This window comes from Mytilus edulis, chromosome 6 (assembly GCF_963676685.1).
Source record: "Mytilus edulis chromosome 6, xbMytEdul2.2, whole genome shotgun sequence".
In the NCBI taxonomy this organism is placed as follows: domain Eukaryota; kingdom Metazoa; phylum Mollusca; class Bivalvia; order Mytilida; family Mytilidae; genus Mytilus; species Mytilus edulis.
The window spans coordinates 17,220,259-17,247,853 of NC_092349.1; the positions used below are offsets into that span (position 1 = coordinate 17,220,259).

At 31.6% G+C, this 27,595-nt stretch overlaps 2 protein-coding genes across 3 annotated transcripts in view; one reads left to right on the forward strand and one right to left on the reverse strand.

Moving 5' to 3' along the window:
• Positions 1-1,972: 1,972 nt before the first annotated feature.
• On the reverse strand, positions 1,973-18,979 carry LOC139527255 (mitochondrial sodium/calcium exchanger protein-like). Its single transcript, XM_071322593.1, has 16 exons — positions 18,662-18,979; positions 15,555-15,707; positions 14,913-14,965; positions 13,823-13,880; positions 13,260-13,371; positions 11,749-11,916; positions 11,247-11,348; positions 10,506-10,568; positions 9,706-9,854; positions 8,909-9,041; positions 8,267-8,388; positions 7,230-7,307; positions 5,878-5,953; positions 5,234-5,314; positions 3,868-3,932; positions 1,973-2,617 (listed from the first exon to the last, which is right to left on the reverse strand). The coding sequence occupies exons 1-16, from the start codon at positions 18,872-18,874 to the stop codon at positions 2,420-2,422; spliced, it is 1,824 nt and encodes a 607-aa protein (XP_071178694.1). The 5' UTR covers positions 18,875-18,979; the 3' UTR covers positions 1,973-2,419.
• Positions 18,980-20,136: 1,157 nt separating this feature from the next.
• LOC139527256 (branched-chain alpha-ketoacid dehydrogenase kinase-like) overlaps positions 20,137-27,595 on the forward strand; it is a 51,634-nt gene continuing 44,175 nt past the window's right edge. Inside the window, exon 1 of one of the 2 annotated variants that reach the window (XM_071322595.1) lies at positions 20,137-20,542. In XM_071322595.1, coding sequence (XP_071178696.1) covers positions 20,360-20,542 — 183 coding nt within the window. In that variant the 5' untranslated portion in view covers positions 20,137-20,359. The remainder of the gene's footprint in view (positions 20,543-27,595) is intronic. The other variant, XM_071322594.1, reaches the window with a different exon arrangement.

Genomic DNA, 27,595 nt, shown 5'->3' on the forward strand with positions numbered 1-27,595 from the left:
AAATAAAATAATTTGTATACATAAAGGCACAACATCTGAATTTGAACACAACCTTTCAATCTATGCAGTATTTGCAGAATGCATTACTGTGGAATAATGGTTAATTGTTGGCACTAATATTCCTAGATACCTAAACCCAGAATTTAAATTTTCAATGAAGTGTAAATTTTCTATGGGCTCTTAGGAAAAAACCTAAAAATTAAGTATCCTCAAAATATTTTGTCCTCAATCCACAAAATTGGTACCCTAAAAAATAAATGAATCCACAGTACTGAGAGTCAGTAGTATCAGGTTTTGAAATGAGGCCACAACATTACAGACCAGAAAATGACACAATTATGAATTTCATACAAATTTAAATGACAGAATAAAACATACGGTTTTAGTAAATGACCAAATGATATTAACAAGAGTGCACACGCTGAAATGTCTCGCCTTCTATACTAATCATTGATATTATGTTGATAGTCCTAAGTATAAAGCTTAGTTTTATTACAACTGTCTCATAAACTTAACATTAACCAAGATAACTAAACAAAGACCAATGAACCTTGAAAATGAGGTCAAGGTCAGATGAACCATGCCAGGCAGACATGTACAGCTAACAATGCTTCTATACAACATATATAGTTACCCATTACTTATAGTTTAAGAAAAATAGACCAAAACACAAAAACTTAACACTGTGCAATGAACCGTGAAAATGAGGTCACCGTCAAATAAAACCTGCGCGACTGACATAAAGATCATAAAATATTTCCATACACCAAATATAGTTGACCTATGGCATACAGTATTAGATAAAAAGACCAAAACTCAAAAACTTAACTTTGACCACTGAACCATGAAAATGAGGTCAAGGTCAGATGACATCTGCCCGCTAGATATGAACACCTTACCATCATTCCATACAACAAATATAGTAGACCTATTGCATATAGTATGAGAAAAACAGACCAAAACACAAAAATTTAACTATAACCACTGAACCATGAAAATGAGGTCAAGGTCAGATGACACCTGCCAGTTGGACATGTACACCTTACAGTCCTTCCATACACCGAATATACTAGCCCTATTGCTTATAGTATCTGAGATATGGACTTGACCACCAAAACTTAACCTTGATCACTGATCCATGAAATGAGGTCGAGGTCAAGTGAAAACTGTCTGACAGACATGAGGACCTTGCAAGGTACGCACATACCAAATATAGTTATCCTATTACTTAAAATAAGAGAGAATTCAACATTACAAAAAATTTGAACTTTTTTTTCAAGTGGTCACTGAACCATGAATATGAGGTCAAGGACATTGGACATGTGACTGACGGAAACTTCATAACATGAAGCATCTATATACAAAGTATGAAGCATCCAGGTCTTCCACCTTCTGAAATATAAAGCTTTTAAGAAGTGAGCTAACACCGCCGCCGTAGCCGCCGCCGCCGCCGGATCACTATCCCTATGTCGAGCTTTCTGCAACAAAAGTTGCAGGCTCGACAAAAATAAGTAAATATATAAATATCAACTCTAAATAATGAAAGAATGTCATATATTACTTCACTTCATATAATGTCATATATCCTGTTCGCAAGTCACTGTTTTGATCAAGAGTTATCTTTCTATAAAGGATAAATAGAAAATTCAAATCAATTCTATTTTATAAAAACAGTGTTAAATATTTCTACTAGTGCTGCTGTTACCAATGTATCACAAAAGTGAGAAAAAACCCAAACAATTGAGTATCTAAACTGTTTTAAATTTAGGAATCTCTAATAATATAAATGTAAACACATTTTTGTTTGCCACATTTTTTAGCAAATAATCTATATATATTCAGTTTGACCAATTAAAATAATTCCAACATTGCATGTTGATATTGAAAGTTTTTGTGTTTGGTAAAATGGTTTCAACAAATTTCCCTCCAAGTTCATTTGTGGGTGATGATTTATTGGCAAGGCTTAGAAATATTGCAACATATTGAGACCAACAAAACACTATTTTATAAATATTGCACATTAACATTTCATAACATAACACCACCACTCATATCCTTTGTTATATGTATATCATCAATATATATATGGAATTCAATGTGTACATTTTGGCACCATACTTATAAAGGAAATCTTTTGGAACTATAAGGCACTTTTGTGAAAGGCAGAGGTATATAACTCCCTTGCATTGAAATATCATAGTAAAAAATATCATAGTAAAAAACAAATTTCATATATACATTATTGTTGTCATAGAAACTACAAAGAAGTACGGAACAATGTCACCCAATAAACTAATATCACAGTAAGCATATAAGCAGTTTCATTGTCATGGAAATAAAAAGTTCTATAAATAGATGAAACGACTGAATTTCTTATCACAGTCAGAAAATAAACTAAATAGTTGTCATGGAAACTTTGTTATGGATTGATGTCACCAGTGATAGTTCCTGTTTCAGCCAGAATGGCCACAACGAGGAAGACAATGTAAACAACTATTAACAGTATTCCATATGGCTTGGACATACGAAACTTTGATAATGGCACCACGATAAGGGAGGTAAGAAGGCTTAACATTAAAAACGATACTAAAACTACTTCCTCCACAGTTATCTTTATCTGAAATAAAAACGTAACAAACTTATATTAAGATTTTTTTCTTTTCAAGAATAAATTCTTTTATCAATATTTGTTTAATTTCGATAATAATTTATCTTGCAAATGAATCCTATGAACAATGCATCTCATTCTTCTCGCATGGCATTAGAAGAATTATATGCATATCCCCGGAATCTAAACTAGGATCCCTTTTTATGTATCATTGTAAACACAAGAATTCACATATTGTTGTCCTTGAGAACCCTTTTTCATAATTGGCCCCACGTTTAGATTTGGGACATAATTTAATAGATGACTTTTGAGTTTGATGCATTTCCGTCCAAAAATTTGGTTTGTGAACATCATTCATGCAATTAGGGCCATCATCACTTCCGTTTCAAGGTTAAGCATGTGGTTGGAAAACTGTGATGCTATATTGCACGAATTATTTGGCAAATTGAATTCTTATTATTGACCATAAGCGTTGTAAGGAATTTATGATGAAGTACCTACAGAACAAACATTATTTCTAGTTTATCCTGCACAATGACGATCACTAAGACGCTTGTTGAACGTTAATATAAGTACCAGGATACAGGCGATCCCCTCTATCTGGTAAATGACATCATAAAGACGAGCATGATTGACGAGTTTTTTCCGATGAAGGACAAACTCGAAAGTGGTCTATTGAAATTGACTGTATTTATGAGGTTTAATTAAGTATTCTAGAGTATAATTTGTCAGATCATCTTAAAAAAAGATGAACTGTGTATTCATTATGATTCATTGGATACCACTTTTCGTTGATTTTAGGGGTACAGATTAACCATGAATTTAGATGTTCAAACTATCTCAGCTTTTGTATGCTGACTAGAAAAACCACCACACAATATATCTACAAAATTACAATTTCTTCTCAATCCACCAAAAAAAATGGTACCCAAGAATAATAAATGAATCCTCTGTAGTATTTAATAACTTTTTTTTAAAATCATATACATACCTGCCAACATTTCAAAATGCCCATGGGGGTTTTATGTGCGAGAAAGCTCTCATAATCATACAAAACCCTTTAAGGGACCTTCAAATTTATTTTTATGTTGTTTTTTTACTTCTTTATAATTTAACAAACCAAATGCAATGGCAAATTGATTGTTTTGTTTTAAATTGTAGACAAAATTGCCTTTTCAAAATTTCCATTTTGGAGCCTTCATGGGGGAAATCCCCCACAAATAGTGACAGTTGGCAGGTATGCATATATATATATGTACCTTGTATGTTCCCCCATTTTTAATTGTACCTATGGTAAAAGGTATACCAATACCTAATAATAAATCTTGATATATGTCAAGGAAAGATAACTCTTTCTTTACTAGGCTTCAAAACAAGTAGCATTTAGAAGGAATGGTAAATAACATGGCTGCATGTCAAGGAAATAGATAACTCTTTCTTTACTAGGCTTCAAAACAAGTAGCATTTAGAAGGAATGGTAAATAACATGGCTGCATGTCAAGGAAATAGATAACTCTTTCTTTACTAGGCTTGAAAACAAGTAGCATTTAGAAGGAATGGTAAATAACATGGCTGCATGTCAAGGAAATAGATAACTCTTTCTTTACTAGGCTTGAAAACAAGTAGCATTTAGAAGGAATGGTAAATAACATGGCTGCATGTCAAGGAAATAGATAACTCTTTCTTTACTAGGCTTGAAAACAAGTAGCATTTAGAAGGAATGGTAAATAACATGGCTGCATGTCAAGGAAATAGATAACTCTTTCTTTATTAGGCTTGAAAACAAGTAGCATTTAGAAGGAATGGTAAATAACATGGCTGCATGTCAAGGAAATAGATAACTCTTTCTTTACTAGGCTTCAAAACAAGTAGCATTTAGAAGGAATGGTAAATAACATGGCTGCATGTCAAGGAAATAGATAACTCTTTCTTTACTAGGCTTGAAAACAAGTAGCATTTAGAAGGAATGGTAAATAACATGGCTGCATGTCAAGGAAATAGATAACTCTTTCTTTACTAGGCTTGAAAACAAGTAGCATTTAGAAGGAATGGTAAATAACATGGCTGCATGTTGAAGGTCACACTTTGACCTCTAATGGTTTTTCTTTAACAAATTGTGACTTGGATAGAGAGTTGTCTCATTGGAACTCATACCACATCTTCATATATATCTTTTGTCAAGTATTGCACAATAAAATAAAAAATTATCATGAACCATGTTAAAGTTGTCCTTAACTTCTTTTGTGTTGTAAATGTTGTTTTCTCTATAAAATTATGAAAAATCATAATACATGTACATCCAAAGTGACCAGAATGTTTTTTTTCAAATCTGGCTGTTTGTTTTCTCATTTGAATTGATTACATTTGTTTTTTATTTCTTACTGTGCTGTATGGGTTTTTCTCATGGTTGAAAGCCATAGAGCTACCTATAGTTGGTAACATTTACGTCATTTGCTTTCTGGTAGATAATTGTATCATTGGGAATCATGCCATATCTTCTAATTTTATATTTTTCGGAAAAATGTAGCTTTTCATTTTATATTAAATTGTGTTGCCTTATATATCTATTGGAAATTTAAAAAAAAAAATTGAATTATAATAATTAACTAAATTATAAAAGGATACTAAACAAAGGTCCACCAAAACAAGCTGACATTCCCATTCTTGGGAAACCTTGCTTGGCCATCACTGTATCGGCTATTAAATCTGTAAAATAAAACACCATTTAGTTTAAATGTACTTTTACAAGAGTAATGCTTCTATATAAAGATCTTTGATAACCTCTGAAAATTTCATGCTGTACTTAACAAAATTCATTTAGAAACTAGTTGTGAGGGAAAGACACAAATAGCCCCACTGTAAAAAAAACCCCACTTTTTTGGTGAAAATTTTTGAATTCCAAACCTCCTAATTTCAAAAATAAATTACGGTAGTAATTCGGAACCACACTCTGTTTTTTTAACTAATCATATTATATACTAACAAACTAAACATCTCATTATGTGAAAGTTTAAAAAAAAGTCTTTTTAACTCTTATTTTCCAGAAAATTTCAAAGTTAAGCCTATAATTTCTGCAAAATCAGTATAGCATAAAAATTCTAATATATTGAAAAGACACATGTATATTGTTGAAGACTGAATGTTCACTCCTTTGGATATAAGTATCAATAGGTAGACTTCTCATTACCAAATATTTATTTTGTAAAAAACCCTTGATATGCAACAATGAAGAGACAAAGAAAACAAAAATACTGTGTAATAATACATACCTCCTATACTATTTCCCCACGCTAATAAGGTTAATCCTAATATGGCATCACTTATGTTGAACACAATACCAAATGTCTGAAATGAAAGGAAATAATATGTTTGTGTAGTACATGAATATCAATACTTTAGGAGAACTATATAACTTAAACTATGACTTCAATAGCAGGAGATTATAAGTATAAATGAAACTATGACTCTGACTGACTACTTGTTGAAACATATAGTATTTTGTTGTGGCTCAATTTTTCAGAGGCAAATTTCCAGACACAAAAGAAAAAAATAATTTTCAAATAGTCAAATTTTTTCTTCTTCTTGAAAATATATCAATTATTTTTGGTAAATCCTGTACCAATGTTTGTGTTTAACGTGGTACCCAACACCTTGACTAAAATTGTATTTCAATGAAAGGGCCATTGATTGTTTGTTTTTAATTTATCATTGCAACTTTTGGCACTCTGGTCTATAAAGGGCCTCTAGGTCTTATTGATGGAGGAAAATAGAGTGCCAGGAGATAACTGATAACCTCAGTGTGGAAAGGCTATAGTCTTACTGTGAATGAGCTACTTACACCAATCTGACTGCCACTAAAAACATTATGGGTGGCATAACTGCAACTAAATTATATTTTTTTTTACATGCAAGTCAAGCTTAAGCTTCAAACAAATGAAAAAGAGACAAACTGACAGATTGATAGACAGGGATTGTGCCTGATATTCATATGATGAAGACATAATCTTTCAATCAGTTTAATTGAGGTCTGGAGGTGGCATGTCAGTTAACCTCTAGTAGTCTGTTGTTATTTATTTATTATTGTCATTTTATTTTCTTTTGTTACATCTTCTGACATCGGACTCAGACTTCTCTTGAACTGAATTTTAATGTGGATATTGTTATGCGTTTACTTTCCTACATTGGCTAGAGGTATAGGGGGAGGGTTGAGATCTCATAAACATATTTAACCCCGCCTCAAATTGGCGCCTGTCCCAAGTCAGGAGCCTCTGGCCTTTGTCAGTCTTGTATGATTTTAATGTTAGTTTCTTGTGTATAATTCAGAGATTAGTATGACGTCCATTATCACTGAACTAGTATACATATTTTTAAGGGGCCAACTGACGGATGCCTCTGGGTGCGGGAGTTTCTCGCTACATTGAAGACCCATTGGTGGCCTTTGGCTGTTGTTTGCTCTATAGTCGGGTTGTTGTCGCGTTGACACATTCCCCATTTCCTTTCTCAATTTTAAAAAGACTGATAGATGGAAAGATAGATGGTAAAGGGTAACCCTTAATTCCCCTGCCCCCTACATAATGGGCATAGAACTTCAGGTGGTTAACTTTATTTTCCCATATCTTACCTGTAATATATTCACTATTTCATTTGCTATGATATAAATCCATACAACTGCTAAAACAAAACCCAGGTAGGCTAATACCTGTAAATAAATAATATAATATAACACCAACATTCATAACCATAACAATTATGAAATTCCACCCTAATTATTAAGGATAAGAATAGGGTACTCCATGACAAATGACAGTAAAATATTTTTTTTAAGTGATGTTTATGATAAACGTTTTATTTCCTTTGAAGCTATCAGTGGCTACAAATAAAAGGTTCATTTGACGTGAACAGTGGCAAATAACGGACACTTGACACTGGTTCCTACCCTTATTAGTCTACTAAATGGTAGATGTAACAGCTGTTGTTGGATTCTTTAAAGTCGTGATAAATAAACAGCTGCGCCACGAAAACATGACACACCTGTTGTGTTTTCAAAAAATAACTTTTCAATGACATATCAGAAATTTATAAAAAACTAAAGGGAGGTTATTTTCATAGATATAAACCAGTCACAAAAGTTTAATGAAAATTGCTCAAAACCCTTTAAAGATATTGTCTGAAAACTGGAAAATTACTCTTTTTTATGAATAAAACCCCATAACTCTAGATCTGAAACATAAAATCTAAAGTTTATAAAAAACGAAAGGGAGCTCACGTCATTAGATATAAACAATTCACCAAAGTTTCATGCAAATTGGTTAAAGCGTTTTTGAGTAATTGCCCAACTTGTTGACCGCAAACAGACAGTGTACCATAACATGTCCCATACACAGTGTATAAAATACTAATTCATACCAGCCAACTTTTTCAAAATTCCCATGGGGGTTTTACGTGCAAGATGGCTCTTATAGTTCTACAAAACCTTCAAAGGGGCCTTCAAATATATTTTAATGGGTTTTTTTTTGGCTTCTTCATACTTTTACAACCCTATAGCCACTGTAAAATTAATTGTTTAGTATAAAATTGTGGACAAAATTGCTCTTTCAAAATTTCTATTTGGGAGGCCAGGAAATAGTGGCAGTTGGCAGGTATGATGATTCTACTTACTGGTTGATATACTGGCTGGACATCATTCTTTGACGTACAGAACACAGCAATGGATAATATTAAACCAATTATCATCAACAGTACCCATATAGGGAATGTACCTCCAATAGTCTCTAAACCAACTGAAAAATATAACATTAATTTACATTAACAATACACATACAGGGAAAGAACCTCCAATAGTCTCTAAACCAACTGAAAAATATAACATTAATTTACATAAAAAATTTTCATACAGGGAATGATCCTTCAATAGTCTCTAAACCAACTGAAATAAAAATACATCATTAAAATAAACAAATAAGGGTAAAAGAGTCAAAACTACCTTTAATGGGAAACACTTCCAATAGTCTCTAAACTAAACGAAATATATACATTATTTATGTACCTTAAAGGTAGATAGTAATAAATTCAGATAAAAGTTAAGCATTTTTTGTTGACGGCAAATATTTTGAAGAATTTCTTGTATTTATTTACATCTTATCTAGATTCAGGTTAACTTGGAGTTGAAATATGGTACAGCTATTTTCTTATTTTTGAAACAAAAACATGAATTAATACTGGATGTAAAGTTACATATAAAGTAACATATTTCATATGTTAAATTATTAAAGTTTTAATTGCGAGAAATTACGAACCAACCTTTTGTCGCAAGTGCACCAAATGTAAATCCAGTAAAAACCTGTAATGAATTTAGATATCTGTTCCAATTATGGTTCTCCTCTCTGTAATCTACCACTGGAATTGTTATAATCAGGAGGAAAACTAATGGACTCTGAAATAAAAATAAACATAGAGAAAATTTAAGAGCATATGATATAGTTTTGATCCTGTGGTGAACTTTTAATGAAAGTTTGCATGCAAGCTATTTTTCACCTATCGGTAGTTAATTCAAATATGTATTCCAAGTTATACCTTAATGTGCTACTTCTAGAAGTAAATGAGGTTGAAATTTTAGACATTTATTGAAAATATTCAGGTTTTTTGGACATTTCTATCTTTTGTAAAATTCATACTCAACTTTTTTGTTTCAAAAGATAAACGCAAGCAGATTTTTGTTAAAATTGTCTGAAATATCCTCTCTACATATGCTTTGAACTAGGAAATTATTACATTTTCTTGATTTTGGTGAAAGAACAGCAGTTTTGGCTGTATATTTATCTAATTTTAAAAAAATTCATGTAATTTGTTCATAAAAAATGACACAAAGAACCTTAATTAATAAAATCAAGCCTTTTTTGTTGGAAATAGAAAAAAAATGGAAAAGAAGAATTTGTCTGGGGACACATTCAATGCCCCTGATCAAGCTTTGCAACTTAATACGTTTGGTAACACTGAATGTCCCCATCAACTACGGAAGGGCATAAAAAAACATCAGCTTGAAAAAGTGTAATAACAGTATGTTTAAAACTGCAAAGCCCTGTCTATTATAAAAATACCTTGAATACTTCATATCCTTTAGCATACCACTTCATGTCTGACCACTCGCCCACATCTATAGGGTTAATGGCTGATAAAAATTCTTCAAATGGGGTTCCTGGTTCTTTGTCTTCTCTTGGTGGTAGCAATGGTTTTCCTTCACCTAAATCTAAATATCTAAATATGTTGGATGTTTGTGTTATGTCCAATTCAGAAATTTTCATAAGTAGGGGCCCGCTCTGGTCATGCATCGGTGATTCCCTATATAAGCAACCAAATTTTTCCCAGAAAAGGGGGGCCCGGGCCCCCTTGGCCCCCCCTCCCTAAATCCGCCTCTTTAATTTAAATGCATAATCTAGGGTGAAGAACATGTTAATGTGATACGAGTTTAAACCCTGCTTTGTATCTGACCAATAAGCAGTCTTTTTCTTGTAAGATTTTAGTGAAATAAGTCGTTACCATATTAATTTAATGTAATGTGTCAGATCACAGTGAAGCAGTTCAATGGAAGTAGATATAGAAGATAGGGAATGAGTGCCAATGAGACAACTCTCTCATCTTAGTCACATTTTTTTTGTAAAAGTAAACCATTATATGGCAATGTCCACTTTTTATTTTTTTTAGCATGAAGTTTGTCTCATAAGAATACTGGAACAAATCTACAAGAGGGGCTTAGTTGGTTCCCATTGGAAATGATTACGTACAGTAGTTTTAATAAGTTGGTCAAAATTTGGCCCTGCAATATGTAAACCATGAAGTTTTAACTCCTCAGAGACTAATTCAAATAATCCAATGAGTGTAAAACAAGCGTTAAATTTACCTTCACGACTAGTCTCTACAGAATTAGGATAACTTTCATCGTAATTTTCTGCATCTTCAGGAGCTGTAAAATAATAAAAAGTTGTCGTTATATTGTACATATCAACAAGAAATTTACAAGGTATACACATGATGTGACAGCACTGTGGTTGTTTAGATATTTGTATTGTTTCTGTCTTTTACATTTGATTACACATTTATACTGTAAATTCATAAATTATTGCTTGCATTTATTATTGCGATTTCGTAATTTAAGACTAAAATGTGATTTTAAATATTTTGATATTGTGAAAAGTCCTGTTTGATTCTTATAAAAAAGTTGAAAATGTGAGTTTACATTATTGCGATTATAACCCTGTTGCATTTTTTTGCAATAATCAAAACATTGCATTAATTTTTGAATTTACAGTTTTCCTATTTGTCAGCCATTACTGGCCATCACATACGCTACTGTAAAATTTTGTACCAACTATTCATGATTTTTTCCTCTGAAATTTTAACAGTTATAGAAGCTGACAACATCAAAGCATGGAAAAATCACATTTAAGTCTTGATAACTCTGTTAAGGCAAGAGAAAAAAAGATGAAAATAAATTAAAAAGATATCTTATAGAACAAAAACAAACGTATTTGAAGAATTTGTATAAGTAATGTCTTTCACAGTCAAATTGGACTCAGGGTACAAAACAATACAGAATAACTGACAAATCGTAGATGTATCAGAGGTTATAGCTTATACTTACAAACTGTAATTTCTGCCAAAACTGTAGTTTTTTTTGTCTTTTGATAGAAATATCTACCAATCACAACAATGAGCACATAGAGTACATACAGCAAAATATAGCCTACAAAATAAATACACAGTCATGGACCAATCTTTAGAGCTATTTTCCTATTGCATGTAATTAAGAGGTTTGATTTGTTTGTTTGTATCAATGTTTGCTTAAGCATTGTAATCGAGCATTGACATCTGCAATTAAGATAGGTGCAGCTTGAACTTGTATACATTGTATTTGAATGTTATTGATGTCAAGTATAAAGCAGAATATAATGGTACCATTTAAAATTATGAAGATGTCGTATGATTGTCCAACTAGGTAGGCTTAATGGTACAATCCTAAGCTTTACATGTTAATATTTAGTATATAGGAGTTATTGAACATTAAGAATACCCTATTTTCTAACTTTAACTTCCTCGTCCAAAATTTAAGAAATATTTGAAATAGGGACATTTTGTGTCATTACCTATGGCTTCAATTTTTCCGATTTCTTTTTGCCATAAGACTGTAAATGTGAGAAACGTAGCTAATAAATAAAATATGACATCCCGTAGAAATGGTCTCTGCATGGCATCAAATGGACAGATGATTGCTATTGTTCCTGCAACCACAGTGGTCACAAATACACCAGCACCTAAAATAATAAAAGCATATCTGTTCACCATGTGTCATGACAATTAAGGGTTAGAATGCCCACCATTGTTCTGTATTGTTTTGTATTGTTTGTATATTGTATACTTATTGACTGGGTATGAGTGGAATGTTTATTGTTCTCGAGGTGCAACTATTGCCTTGAGGTGTAGCTGAGAGCAATAGTTGTATCCGAGGGGACAAAAAACTTACTATTCCACGGAGGGAGACTACAGACAATAAATGTCGGGGCTAAATCAACTATCATAATAAACAAAGCAGAAACACAACCATACCGCACTGGCGTGAACCCTACAAGACGCAACATTGTAACTCCCGTGGCATTCTCAACATTATCCAATCGGGTAGATGCATTTGAAATTCCGCTAAATATAATGATGCTTGCGGTCAAATAGTTTCAGTGAGGTCCAATAGTTGGAAACTATTGACTGGTCAAATAGTTCAACACTTGCCATTTGAAAAATAGTGAAACTATTGCATACTTATTTTATATAGAAAATGATAACTGAGGTATAATAAATGTAAATATAGTATTCCTCTTATTATGTACACTTATGTTATGTGTCTGAGAGATCATGTAAAGTCGTATATTATTTCTGCCTTCTTTAAAAAATCTTTTGATTTAAATGCATGTTAATTGCAGATCTTTCAAAAGTATCTGCCTAATTTATTCATAGCTTTTAGACTGAGAGCTTGAAACTTATTGTATATAGGCATGTTTGATTTTTTGACAATTTCTTAATGTCCTGTTGGTTATTTGAGTTGTTGGTTGGGTTGCTGACTTGTTGACATATATATTCTGCATCTCCATTTATTCATAATCATAATGTCAACTTAGAACTGTAAAATAAGAAATTTTTGCATGGATTTATTATTGTAATTTTTTCAAAAATGGACAAAAATGTGAGATTAATTTTTGCCATTTCAGGAAAATCTGCATACAGTTTCATGTATTAGGGAGCTACCATTTGATTTTTATGGGGGGGGGGGCTAGGATGAAAAATTTTGTCCTGCATTTTTTTTTAGCTGTAATCTCTGTCCTGCCTTTTTATTTTTCACTCTGTTTCGGTCCTGCATTTTTTTTACCTAAAATGTCGTCCTGACTTTTTTTTTTGCAAGTGTCTCATCCTGCCTTTTTTTTAACTCAAAACTCCTGTCCTGCCTATTTTTTTTCAAATTTCATCCTAGCCCCCCCATAAAAATCAAATGGTAGCTCCCTTAGATATCAGAATATGAGTTATTATTAATGTGATACTCACCCAGTCGCATTATTTCCATTACATAAATTTTCATTTTTTTTTCTTCGATTTTAATCAATATTCTTACCAAGTAAAGCACCAAAAGCCAGACCTGCATCCCCATTCTTAGCATTACCAACAGCAGCTATGGCAGAAAATATATCAGGAGCACCATTACCAAAGGCTAAAAATGTTACACCCTACAAGTGCTTAAGGAAATATTAATAGATGTGTAACGATTGATTTGTATAAAAAAATCATTTCAAAATTTCACAGAGTAAATAGAAATCAAAAATAGATATTTATTTTTGGACTTTTCATAAGGTGCTGTAATAAGCTTTTGATTTATCATTAGATTTTTGACAAGTATTCATGAAGTATTAATTGAAGTCAATTACCATTATTCTTTCTGTATTTAACTCTGGATTAGATAGACTCTCTACAATTAGCAAATATCAGACTAGTTTGGATTTTTTCACAGTTAGCGATGCTGTTTAGATTCTATTACAATTTTTTTGCGATAAGCTATGAGTTAAGTTTGGATCAAACACTTTTACAATTAAGTATGTATGACAATGCAATATGACATGAAACATCAATATTTCGACAAAAGTCCATAAAAGTAATCTACAAATTTTTAAGAAAGGATACTGCTATATTGTGACTCAGATGAAGGGTCTTTGATATAACTGTTAATGACGGACAAAAGCTGAAAAAAATAAAATAAAGTTGATAAATTTTTTAATAAAGGATGTTATTATATACTGTGGATTCATTTATTTTCGTGGATACCAATTTTCCTGGATTGGGGAAAACTTGCATTTTTGTGGATATCTATATTCATGGTTTTGACAAAGTCTACATACATTACTATACAAAAATTGTAATTCATTAGACCTTTAAATTCATGGTTTTCCTTTTACCACAAAATCCACGAAAATTAGTATTCAACGAAAAATTTATGAATCCACAGTACTGTAGTTTTTATTAAACATATAATTACAGCTTGTATTTGTCTTTTTATTAATATCAATTTTCTTACTGTAAACAAACTTAGTCTTGTCTGCTTGTTTCAAGACAACAACCTGTACTTCAGTGGTTGTCCTTGGTTCATGTCTATCATATTTGTTTTAGGTAAATTATTTTTATTTTTAAATAAGTTCATTAGTTTTCTCAATTGAACTGTTTTATATTTTTATGTCCAGCCTGTTGATCCATGTAAATGTATAATCAACTATACAGAATGTTTTTTTCGGATTGTTGAAGGCAGTATTGTTGACTATAATTGCTTATATTCACTTCATTTGAACTTTGGGGGATATTTTTCTCAATGGAAACCATACCACATCTCCTTATCTTTATATTTGTGGGAATTTATGTTGTGATGTTTCAGATAAGGACGAAGGTTGGTACCTATTAAAACCTTAAAACCTGCTGCATTTGTTTGCACCTGTCATAAGTCAGGAATCTGTTGTTAATGCAGTAGTTGCTGTTAATTGATGTGGTTCATAAGTGACTGTTTCTCGTTTCTTATATAGATCATCATGTCACCATTAGTTTTCCTGTTTGAATGGTTTTACACAAGTCATTTTTTGGAGCCCTTTATAGCTTGCTGTTCAACGTGAGTCAATGCTCTGTGTTGAAGATAGTACTTTGAAAAATTGTGACTTGGAGGAGAGTTGTCTCATTGGAACCCATACCACATCTTCTTATATCTATTAATATATAATGGACTACTTACTAATCATCTGCAGTGACAGCAAGTCCAATAAATAAGAAAACCCACCACACAAACTAAAAAAATAAGTTTTATTAATTAAAAAAAATAGCAGCATAGGACTTAAAGTTTGACAATGTTCAATCATAGTAATTTATTCTGAAAAAAAAATACAACAATCCAATATTTCATTTTAGCTTAATTTGTCTCAAATTTTGATGGGATTAGCTGATTACACATAACACTATGACTTTTTTTCATTGTTGAAGGCAGTCTGGCCTTATGGTGACCTGTGGTTTAAATTTGTTTCAATTTTGAATTTTATTGGATATTTCTAATTTAATACAATCATTATGAATGATACCACCTTTCTTTATTTTTATTTTAGATTGTTTCTGTCTGATTAACATTTTAATTCATTCACAGCTTTTAGAGATTTAAACTGATTTATAACTTGAAAGTTGAAACCTGTTTATCATTGAAGTCCATTTGTTGCTCTCTGGGAGTTTTTGGTTAATTTTGTTGCTGGGTTGCTGTCTTCATTGGTCTCTATGGCTTAATCCCCATAATAGTCTCGTATGCTTCATTTTGTACCCTTTTAATACATTTATAATGTCCTATATATATTCGAAAGTTTAAAATTTTCAGGGTTGTACAAGTACTTACCAAAATAATTAATGCCAGCGGTCTAAGAGAAGAATTAAAGTTGCAATATGTAAATTTTAGATAATCAATAAAACCCTCGTCCAAGGCACAATCATCTGTGTTCTTGATAAAATCACATTGGTCACTATGGTTGGTCTTTCTTACTTCTCTACACTGTAAAACATCAAATAAATAAAATAACACCAAAAGAAATATTAAAAAAAGAAATTTTCAGGACTGAGAAGCAAGACTAACACTAAAACTAACACCTGAACTTAGATAAAAATCATTATCTGCAAAAAATGTCATTTGAGTCTGCAAATCTGCTGTAATTTCACAGCATGTAAGAAGTACATGTTTTTACTCTGCCACACATTTCTCGTAAATATACGTTGATAGTGGGTCTTCCCTTGGATAGAAACAAGTGCCTGTGGTCCAAAGTCCAACATTTCTAATAGATTGCTGAAACCTATTGTTTCATTTATATACATGTATTCCTCAAACATTCCAATGGCCTTTTTAATTGGGCACCTTTTAATTTATATTCATTGTCCTTACTTTTATCTGTTTATTTCTCAATCTGTAAATTGAAGTATTTTTTCTGTCAAAAACTTCCTCAGAAACAATTTTTATAACTTAATTCCTATTACATGTATTACAAAATGATTGAATCTATGTACAAAGTTCTTGAAAAGTTATGCTGAACTTGTACATGTTGTGAGAACTTCTGACAATTGAACTGAATTAACAATTGAAAAGTAATTCTAATATGACGTTCTTCTTAAGCTTTGGGTACAAAGCCATGTTCTAATTCAAATAGAACATGGGCTGCACGTGATTGACGTCACAATTGAAATTGCAACGTCAGATGAATTTTGAACAACGCCAAAGATCAAAATGGACATTTTTGTTGGTGTTGCTCGCTAGGAAATTAAATAAAAACATTCTAAAAGTAAGTTTAAATGTTTCTGTTCTTTTATTATTGATAAACTGCTGATTTTCTATAACGTTTTTGGTTCATGAAATCAAAAAGGCGACATTCCGAGCGTCTACTATAGGTCCGATTCAAAGTGAAAAAGTTCAAATATTCCTATTAGAATCGAAATAATTCTATCCTGCCATGCTCTATGCTCATTTTAACATGGGTAGGCATTATATTTGTAAACATTTAATACCTCGCTAACGCTCGGTATTAAGATATTAACAAATATAATGCCTACCCATGTTAAAATGAGCATAGAGCATGGCAGGATAGAATTATTTCTTAAATAATCATCAGTGCAGTAAATTAATTTAACTCTCTTGCTGCCTGAGGGACATTGTCAGTTGTATGTGTCCATACCAGCTGTGCCAGCTGAGGAACACATATGTTCATGTTTTAATTTATGCAAGCTTCTCCTCACTGCTGTATCAACATATATATTCAATATCGAAGTTTTAAAAACAAGATAATATTTTCTTCAATGGTTCCCAAATGTGACATCAATAGGCTATGACATAATATATTGAATGATTGAATGACATCATTTTTGGCCATATAACGTCTGTGACGTCAAGCTGTCTTATTTTCTGGCACATGAAATGCAACCATGAAAAACTACCGGCAGCAAGAGGGTTAAGCATCAAAGCACTGAATAATTTGTAAGGGGTCATCCATAATTGTCAACCATTTTCCAAAGTGTACAAAACATACACTTTTTCAGACCCCCCACCCTCCCTCAAAAAGTGTACATCAACCATTTTCAGATTTCCAGAGAGGAATCAATCATTCTTAATAAAAAGAAGATCCTGTTTATTATATTTTAGTTTAATATAGAAATTTGCATTGAATATAAACTAAAACATAGCTAACTGTTTTATTTGATGAAATCTATCTGTGATGCTTGTGTTTTGTCAGAATAAAGAGTACAAAGATTAGTGTTTCCCCTATCACACAGTGGGAATGGTAACTCCAATGAAAAGGGGCACATAGAGCATGCAAAAGATTAACAAAAGGGCACATAAATTATGCTAAGAATCAAAGAAAGGGAAATGCATGGTTATATTGCATTGGTAAAGTATGGACTGACAGTTGTTGATGAAATCCAAGCTCAAGACAGCAATCAATAAAAGTGTAATGTTTTAAAACATTTTAAGTTTTTAAATTTCCCGTCAGTATTTCTATTTAAAAGGTCCCTGTAAATTGCCATTCATGGCACTATTTTCGTTTAGATATATATACTGTAACGTGTACATATATTGGATATTTTTTAAGTTAAAGTTAAACTTCATATGGAGATGCTCCTAATTAAAGAAGGCTTATACATTTTTGTACTAAGAAAAATAAGTTTACTTCCGGTTTACTATTTTGGAATGCATTACAAGGAAATTAATCGAAGGACCAGTTTAAAATCTTTTCACAAAATGGCGTCTTGTCAAAATCAAAACATTCAAAGAATTTAGTGTTTCCATCGATTTTGTTTATTAAACAGAGTGAAACGATAACGATCTATAATAAAGCAGGTGAAATTGACAATCAGGGGTACTGAGAAATGCTTGCAAACTTTTTGTTTAAATAATTTTACTAGTTCACATTTTTGAAAGATTTAGTTTTCATATGATTTGATCTTTTAATCGTTCAATCCGGATTGAGGAAAATTATGATATCAAAATAAATATCATCAAGTGAAAATAATAAAGAAGAAATAAGGAGAGAAACACAACCAAGCCAATTCTCGATTTTATACATCAACCTAGCTTCCCTACGGAAACAAAATAAATTTCGGAAATAAAAAAAAGCGTAGGGTAAAAATGTTGATTTTTAAACCCCCTCCCCCCAAGTGTACGTTTTGTACACTTTGGAAAATGGTTGACAATTATGGATGACCCCTAATATGAGGGGGGATAGGACCTTTATCGGGACTCCGGGATCGGGTGTTTTTAAGCTCGGGATTTCGGGATCCAGGAAATCTTTTTTTCAAATTTAGGGATCCGGGATTTAACTTTATTTAAATTCGGGACCTCGGGATTTCGTGTTTTTAAGCCCAGGATATCGGGATCAGGACCCCTCCTACCCCCCCACCCCCTAATATAAATTATACAAAAAAATATATTTACAATTTTATATAAAAAGTGTAAGCAACTAGTACCTCAGTATCATTATCTCCCATTAAACTTCTCATAGAGAATTTACTATGCTGCAGGTGGTTTGGGTCCAACTTTACTACAGTGTGACTATCTGAAGACCTCAATTCTGATACAATGTAAAACGCCAAAAACATTATTGCTGCTATACATATCTTTGCACATCCTATCTTACTAGATGTCCTGGACACCTCAGTTTTACTTTTTACAACTGTCATTTTCAATTTTGACCTAGTAAGATCAAATTTGGTTAACTTTTATCACATGTTGACTTTTGATAACAGGATCCAGGATCAATTGTTTACATAGAGTTATCGGTCTTTAAATATCACTTACAGTGAAGTGTTGAAATAAGTTTTAACTTACGGGTTAAAGTGAATATCTAATATATTTATATTTATTTCAATAGGCTCACTATACAAATGCTTGGCTCAAGCAAAAAATTAAAAAATTGTAATAAAATATGTGGTCTTTGAAATTTTATCTAAACGACAAAATTCAATACTGCAACCCAATTAGTTAGTTAATTGATCAAATTACTTGATTAAATTGATTGATTGATTAATGAATTGATTTGATTGATTGATTAGTAAATTGGTTAGTCAACAGATTAGATTGATTAGTCAACTGATTAGTTAATGATTTAATCAGTTATTTGATTAGTTAATTATTTAATCAGTTATTTTTTTGTGTATTATACAAATCCTTGGCAATGGTAATGTAAAGCCAGTCATAAGGCAGCAACCATTTGATTTTCTGGGGGGGGGGGGGGGGGGGCTATGGCGTTTTTTTCTGGACAAATTTTTTTTCGCCTGCGGCGAAAAACAATCTATTTTTTGCGACAAGTCGAAAAAAAAATTTTTCTTTCAATTTTAGCATTACATATAGTGGCAGCTGAGGGTGAAACAAACAATTTTTTTTTCTCAGAATCAAAAACAAATTATTTTTTTCTCCAAAAACTGGAAACAAACTTTTTTTTCCAAAAAAAACCATTTTAATTGATTAATTGATTAATTGATTTTAATTGATTAATTGGTTAATTGATTAATCGCTTAATTGATTGATTGATTAATTGATTAATTGATTTGAATTGAAAAGTTTGATAAACTAATTAACTGTTTCTAATTGGTAAACTGATTTATTGATTAATGCTTTTGACTAATTTCTAACTGACTGATTTATTGACTGAGATACTAGACATAAATTTCAAGATGGTATTTTTAAATATGTTTACATGCTTATCTCAAAATATATATAAGGTATACATTTAAAAAAAAAAAGTCTCCACTGTTTAGTTTACTGTGTGGTTGACTGACATAGAAAACAAAATCGTTAAACGAATTAACAAAGAATGTGAACATAGCAAAATTTTAAGTATTTATATATTATAACAATCTATGTGACATAGCAATTTTTGTTTATATTAATTTTTGTTTTGTTATTCGGTTCGTGATCGGATTTGCTGACTTATTTTTCTGACATTCATAATTTAAAGGGTCAAGGCTAAACTTCGGTCTTTCTGTAGCGTGACTGCAACAAACGATGGGCAGCGAATACCTGCAGCAGTTTCTTAGAATGTATTCAATATATAGACACAAAAAACAGTCTGAAAGTTGGAATTGTTAATAGTTTAGATAATAATGGACTGAAATTTCGTTTGAAAGGGATCTTATGTTAACTAAGTGTGTGTAAAAGTAACGACAATGTCTTCTGTTGTGATCAGCTGTTCGAGACTTCCTCTCTTAAGTTTTCGACATCTGTCAGGTTATTCACAGAAAAGATCATGGTCTGATGATGTGTATTATAGGTCTACTGAATACAGAGAAAGATCCACCTCTGTGACATCTTTTTACAACCAAAGTGCAATAGACAACATTGCAGCAAAGGTAGGCATTTGTATTGACAACTGTATGTACTACTGGTAGATTCCTCCGTTATTTGGAGCACCCCTTGAGATCTTTGAGGGTATAGTGGAATCCACGTACGCTCCCTATTGGGAGTTTTCAATACATATTAAGTGGGTCTCATTGGGGTCTAAGCCTGACACAGGATCAGCAGTTTTTTTTATGCGTGACACATGAAAGCCGAATAATTAAGCCTGAAAACGCAAAATAAAGTCTTGCAGAAATTACATGTGCTATTATCATCATACCTGTCAACTGACCCGTATTCTGCGGGTGTGACCCGAGATTTTCACAATTCTGAGGGATCACCCGGAACACCCGCCGGGTCATTGAAATAACCCGGGAATTCCGAAAATGACCCGATTTCACCCGTATTTCTTAGCCTTGAGATTGAGTTCATAAGTAATATTCCTTTGAAATACCGGCAAATTCGTAATTCTTCCATGAACAGGAAGTTCATCTAGCTATGTAAACTGTCAAATTAAGTGCATGGCTTCACTTGACAGCTTTGGTGTCAAACACACTGTTAATTAACACCAATTACCTTTAGCTTTTATAGGTCGTAAATAAATTGCACCATTGGTTTACAAACTGAACTAGAGTTACTTCCCCTTATTTGTCACCATTCAAAATTATTCCTTATATTTACGTTTTATGGGTGAAAAGGATTAAATCATAAAAATATAAAATTCAAATACATATTGAAAAATAACTTTTCATTATCTTTATACCTTTATACAATTTTTTTAAAAAAAGTTGAAAATTATTTTTTACATTTATACTTCCTTTAACTGTATTACTACATTTTATCATAGTCTAATTTCCTAGTTAAATGAAAAATATTATGTTAAAGGCTACACAGTCAATAGTCTCAAACATTAAAGAATTACATTAAATTCTAGTGTTTGATGATTGTAGTAATTTTTCTCAAAAAATAAAGCACATAAGACTGAGTTACACAAATTTATAAAAATCTTTAAAAGTGCAATGAAATAATATTTAATAAGATTTAAAATGACTTAACAAAGTGAACATGCATTAATGTTTTGGTATCTTTGATATACATTATAAGAAAATGTACCATAAATACTGAAATTCAGCTCGAAAAAGTTCGTACGCGTTATGACCTGAGATTTGATTCTTCAATGCAGGTCATGACCTGCATTTTCATCGTCACAGGTTGACAGGTATGTTATCATGATTATGGCAACGAGAAGTGGGATTAGGGATTCTCAGTAAACAATAAGGAGGATCCCTCTTAACACTGCATACATGTGTTGATCATGCATTTTTTGGCACACAGTAGACTGCATTCATGTTTTTTTTTCTTCATAAATATATATATATATATATATATATATATATTATATATATATATATATATATTAGAATTTGCTCAACAGAAGAAAATTACAAAACAAGAAGAGAAGAAATAAAAACACACCTAAGAAAACGTGGATACAATAAATCGTCCACTGAAGTTCAATTAAAAAAATTCGACAATTTAAACCGAGAAGATCTATTACAGTACAAACCGAAGAAAGAAAACAACAGGGTACCCTTAGTAATTACTTTTTTCTAAAGCGCTTCCAAATGTACATTCAATTCTTAGAAAAAATCTTAAAATTCTCCATCAATCCGAAAGACTAAAGAAAATATTCCCCGATCCGCCTATCGTGGCATTTAAACGTGATAACAACATAAAAGACATCTTAGTGCACAAAAAGCATAATTTACTATTTTATAAACAAACTAATGGATGTGGACCATGTGGTAAACATTGTGCATTATGCTCACATATAAATGAAACCAAGGTATTTTGTGACAACACCGGCAAAGAATATACCATTCAGGGACAAATAAATTGTAAAACCGTAGGCGTGGTATATGCAATTAATTGTACAAAATGTGAAAAAGTTATATATGTAGGACAAACGGGTGATACACTACATTTTTTTATATCAACGAATGATATTGAACTTTTCAAAAATACGAACAAAGAAAACAGAAGATCCAGTAGCCAACCATTCCATTCAGAAGAATCATTCAATGACAAATTTAAAAGTTACCGCCATAGAAAGAGTATTTGGGACAGAAACTTACAGAAAAACTAAAGAAGCCTTTTGGATAAAAAAATTAATGTAATTTATTCCAACGAAGAAGGCCGTAATGGCCGAAATGTATGGGAATTTATGTTATAGTTTTTATTATATATATATATATATATATATAAAATTGCGAAAGCAAATTTACAGATCTAACATTGTTGGGTTGATGTTTAGACGAGTTGTATATACATAATGTACATAGCCATGTATCACCATCATTGCTGGTGATCCAATGGATAAATTTGTTGTAGAGTTGTCACTGACTCAGACGTACTTATAAATATAATTATTTTCTATGACTGTATTTTGCATTAATTTATAGGATCCTTTACTATAGATAATTGAGCTGATCTTTAACAATAACATCTCCATGCCTTATACATGTATATCATGTACCGTAGTACGACGCTAGATTAAAACTGATGAGGAAAGGTAACACAAGGCCCCCGAAAGCTTTATATTTGTGAAGCCCAGGTGGTCGTGTGGTCTAGCAGGACGGCTACAGTGCAGGCGATTTGGTGTCACGATATCTCAGTAGCATGGGTTCCAATCCCGGCGAGGGAAGAACAAAAAATTTCCTCACTTCTTTCATCCTTTTGACCTTTTGTCTCTATGGATAGTGTTATTTATGAATGTACCACATCTCCATATCTTTTATATATGTAAATAGACCATGTTGACTGCATGCATGCCCAATTCATTTGCTTGAGACTTTCATCATTTTGTTCATCAATGTCTGACTCTGATTATCATACATGTACGTTGTATGAATGCATACAACACTTCTTTTGAATTTTCTATAGAATTATTCTGCAAATTTTTTATGCATACATGTAATATTTGAGTGAAAAAAGGAAGTCAATTTGAACACTATGGAATCTTAAATTTATTGTCTCTGAATGGGTACTGTATATTTATTTCGGTAATCTTAATACTACATTGTACATGTACAATATGTCATGTATGTACATGCTTATTGCAGATACAGTCATGACAGTGTATTGTGGATGTCCAGTGAATTAATAGTTATCAAATGGGTGCAGACTTGTTTACATGTGTAGGCATTAAAAGACCATGAAGTACATTAAGTGTAGGAGTTTAATCATCTGTTATGCATTTTAATTGTTCACACTTGTCATGCTTGAAGAAATTTTGTTTGAAATACTGAAGATTAACTAAGAAGTAAAAAGTCAGCTATAAATATGTCTCTGGGGATTTAAATACCATTTGATTACAATAATTTATAATCATGTGAAAGTTATCTGAAAATATTTAAGTTTTAATTTTGTCCAGTTCTGATATCTTGAATAGTTTATTTATTTATACAGTTTCAATAAATAATTCATTCATGAACATGATGAACAAATGTACTATTGAATTTTCAACTAAAATATCTATAGATTAATCGTTAATGGTTGCAACATGTACGTTATGGCTAAAGAATTGTAATTATTTAACATTGTTTAAAGTGTATAAAGCTAAAATTAGAGATAATAATAGTTCCAGTAGTGTTGCATATGAACAAAATTCATTTAATAATAGAAAAGGTATTTACGATGCCTTGTGATCTTTAAGTTGTTATTCATGTAAAGATATCTATATCACTAATGGAAAGCTGAATACTAAAATTTATGATAAAAGGGATGATTTTTCATTTCCTATCGTTAATTATCCGTTTTTAGATGGTGACGTTCCCTTGTCACCATCTTACGGTGTTTATATATCTCAACTTGTACGATTCGCTCGTGTATGTAACAATGTTTTAGATTTTAACGAGAGAAATTTATGTATTACTGAAAAATTATTACACCAGGGTTTTCGATATCACAAACTAGTCAAAACATTTACTAAATTTTATCATCGGTATAAAGACATCATTCGTAAATATAGCTCAACATGCAGACTTCTAATACGTTCAGGTATTTCACATCCAATTTTTTATGGTAATATTCTTTATAAAGCACAAAGGTGTCAGTATTCACCTCAGAAACTTACAAAACCTTTGAATAGACTTATTAAGAAGGGATATAATTACGATACTGTTGTCAAGTCATTAAAGATTGCATATTTTGGCGTTAATATTGAGTCACTGATACGGTCTTTGCATCGGAACTAAACACATTTATTCTAAAAACAGTTGTTGGCATGACACGGGTTATGTTCTTCTCATATATGTTATGATGGTATGATACTAAACCCCTAACGGGAAGGATTGTGCCTGATGTTCATATGATGAAATCATAATCTTTCAGTCAGTTTAGTTGAAGTCTGGAGCTGGCATGTCAGTTAACTGCTAGTAGTCTGTTGTTATTTATGTATTATTGTCATTTTGTTTATTTTCTTTGGTTACATCTTCTGACATCAGACTCGGATTTCTCTTGAACTGAATTTTAATGTGCGTATTGTTATGCGTTTACTTTACTACATTGGTTAGAGGTATAGGGGGAGGGTTGAGATCTCACAAACATGTTTAACCCCGCCGCATTTTTGCGCCTGTCCCAAGTCAGGAGCCTCTGGCCTTTGTTAGTCTTGTATTATTTTAATTTTAGTTTCTTGTGTACAATCTGGAAATTAGTATGGCGTTCATTATCACTGGACTAGTATATATTTGTTTAGGGGCCAGCTGAAGGACGCCTCCGGGTGCGGGAATTTCTCGCTACATTGAAGACCTGTTGGTGACCCTCTGCTGTTGTTTTTTATTTGGGCGGGTTGTTGTCTCTTTGACACATTCCCCATTTCCATTCTCAATTATTTTGAACTTAAGAATTCATTATTGAATTCTTTCCAGCAATCGAATGACAGTATGAAGAAAAGAAATAATAGCTTGTGTTAGTTTGGTATATTAGTTCTTTCTTAAAGTATTTCACAGTTTTCATGTACGATGTACATGTATACCAAAACTTAAGGCCTGGGACAGTAAAGATGATTTTAGACCAGAAAATAAAATCCTGAAAAAAACTGACCCCACAAGCAATATCAATTTAAGTTCATGAAGATCTGAAAAGTAAAAAAAATCATTGTATAGACAGATTTCATGAGAATTTGCCTAATGTATATTTTTGTACATTCAACTTTTCAGTGTTAATGTATATACAATCTTTCTGTTATGAGATAAATTTTATAAAAAAGAAGATGTGATATGATGAGATAAATTTTATAAAAAAGAAGATGTGATATGATTGCCAATGAGACAACTCTCCACTTGTAAGAGACTAAAATGACACAGACATTAACAACTATAGGTCACCGTACGGCTTCAACAATGAGCAAAGCCCATCCCGCTTAGTCAGCTATAAACTGCATATTTGTGGATGGATGACCTTCAGATATAGGTCAAACTTGAGATAATTACATATTTGTAGATAATCCTTCAGATATAGGTCAAACTTTTATCAGAATAAGATTATTGATTATTTGGATGGATTTATTTATCTGTTACCAAACTTTTATTTATAGAGACAAATAATGACATCAATAGATTTCCAATAGTTTATGCATTGTGATGATTATATATGGGTTGCAACAGTTTGTCAAAGCATGCATACATTGTGTGCATATATTTGAATGATAAATTATCATATTTGAGAATATTATGCATGTTGTAATCTGTGTAATATCAACATATATTGAACATGGCTTTTATTATTGTGGAACCAGAGTTGAAAAGCATTAGATATAAGCCTGCATGACAACATTTGTCTGTTGATTCTTAACATACAGACAAAAAACCCAAAATACATGTATTTGTATTAAACATGTTAAATAAATTATGCTTCTAAATAATAAATGCTTATATATTTTAATGCTTGCCTTTCAAGGAGATGCTAATAAGATTTGTTGCTTTGTTGTATCTATAGCTAATTATTCTAAACATTTTACTTTTTCAATAGTGACATTTTGTTTGGAGTTGTGACAATGCAAACAGATTAGGGTTTTATGGCAGAAATATTGTGTACAATTTGACAAGTATAATTATACTTTCAACCATTCTTTGGAAAATTATTTACATATTATGTTTCCTATAAAAATACGGAGATGTGTTATGATTTCCAATGAGACAACTTTATCCACCATGTTTCAAATAACATGGATTTATAAGAAATTTTATGTCTCTACATCATTGTACATGGCCTTCAACAATGAAACAATCTGTACTGTTTATTGAGCTATTTATATAAAATTAATAGCTCAACATAAAAAATGTGAAACATGACTTTGATAAATTAGATTTATTATGTCGTTGCGGTTCAAATTTAAAAAAAAACATGTTGTTCCTTCCATTACTTTAAATCTGTGATTATATCACTATTATCAAAGCTCAAATACAAATAGGGATTAATATATATATAGCTAAAAGTTTCTGTTTTGATGAAAGAAAATAGAATTAATTTCTGTCTGCAGTGAGTTTCACATGATGTTACCTGGGGGTAATAACCTTTAAAAACTTCAAACAACTAGGCCATGTAGGCGCATTCACTTTATCTATAAACAATATAAAACATATACACATAGAATAAATTATCAAGCAGTGTCGTTATTATCGAAAATAGAAGACAGTAATTTGGCTTTTCTCCTGTAGCAGCGGTAAATAAATTGGATAAAAAGTACATTTTGGGTGCCTGTGACCTACTCAATCAGTTAGGTACAAGTGTATGATGTAATTACACATAACATGACATAAATAGGTTGAAGTATGGGCTGTAAATGTTCTTGAAGTGTACTTCAAAAACTATTCTTCTTTACACATGTACATGTATTTTTTACCTGCTTTTCATGACAGCCATGTATTGAAATGAAATACAAACAACTAAATGGAACTGTAACATTTACCACTATTAATGTAAAAATTAATAGATGCATGTACATGTATATAGTTGGAGTTCCAGGATTTATATATGGAATATATTATAAGAGAGATTGAATGATG

Bases quoted from the DNA above. Each gene is read 5' to 3' on its own strand.
- LOC139527255 (XM_071322593.1), bottom strand. From the start codon at position 18,874: ATGACAGTTGTAAAAAGTAAAACTGAGGTGTCCAGGACATCTAGTAAG. The intron at 13,372-13,822 runs GTATCCTTTCTT...AAGCACTTGTAG, and splicing joins ATCTGAGTCACAATATAGCA to GGTGTAACATTTTTAGCCTT. The intron at 3,933-5,233 runs GTATCCTTTTAT...ACATATATCAAG, and splicing joins TTTTGGTGGACCTTTGTTTA to ATTTATTATTAGGTATTGGT.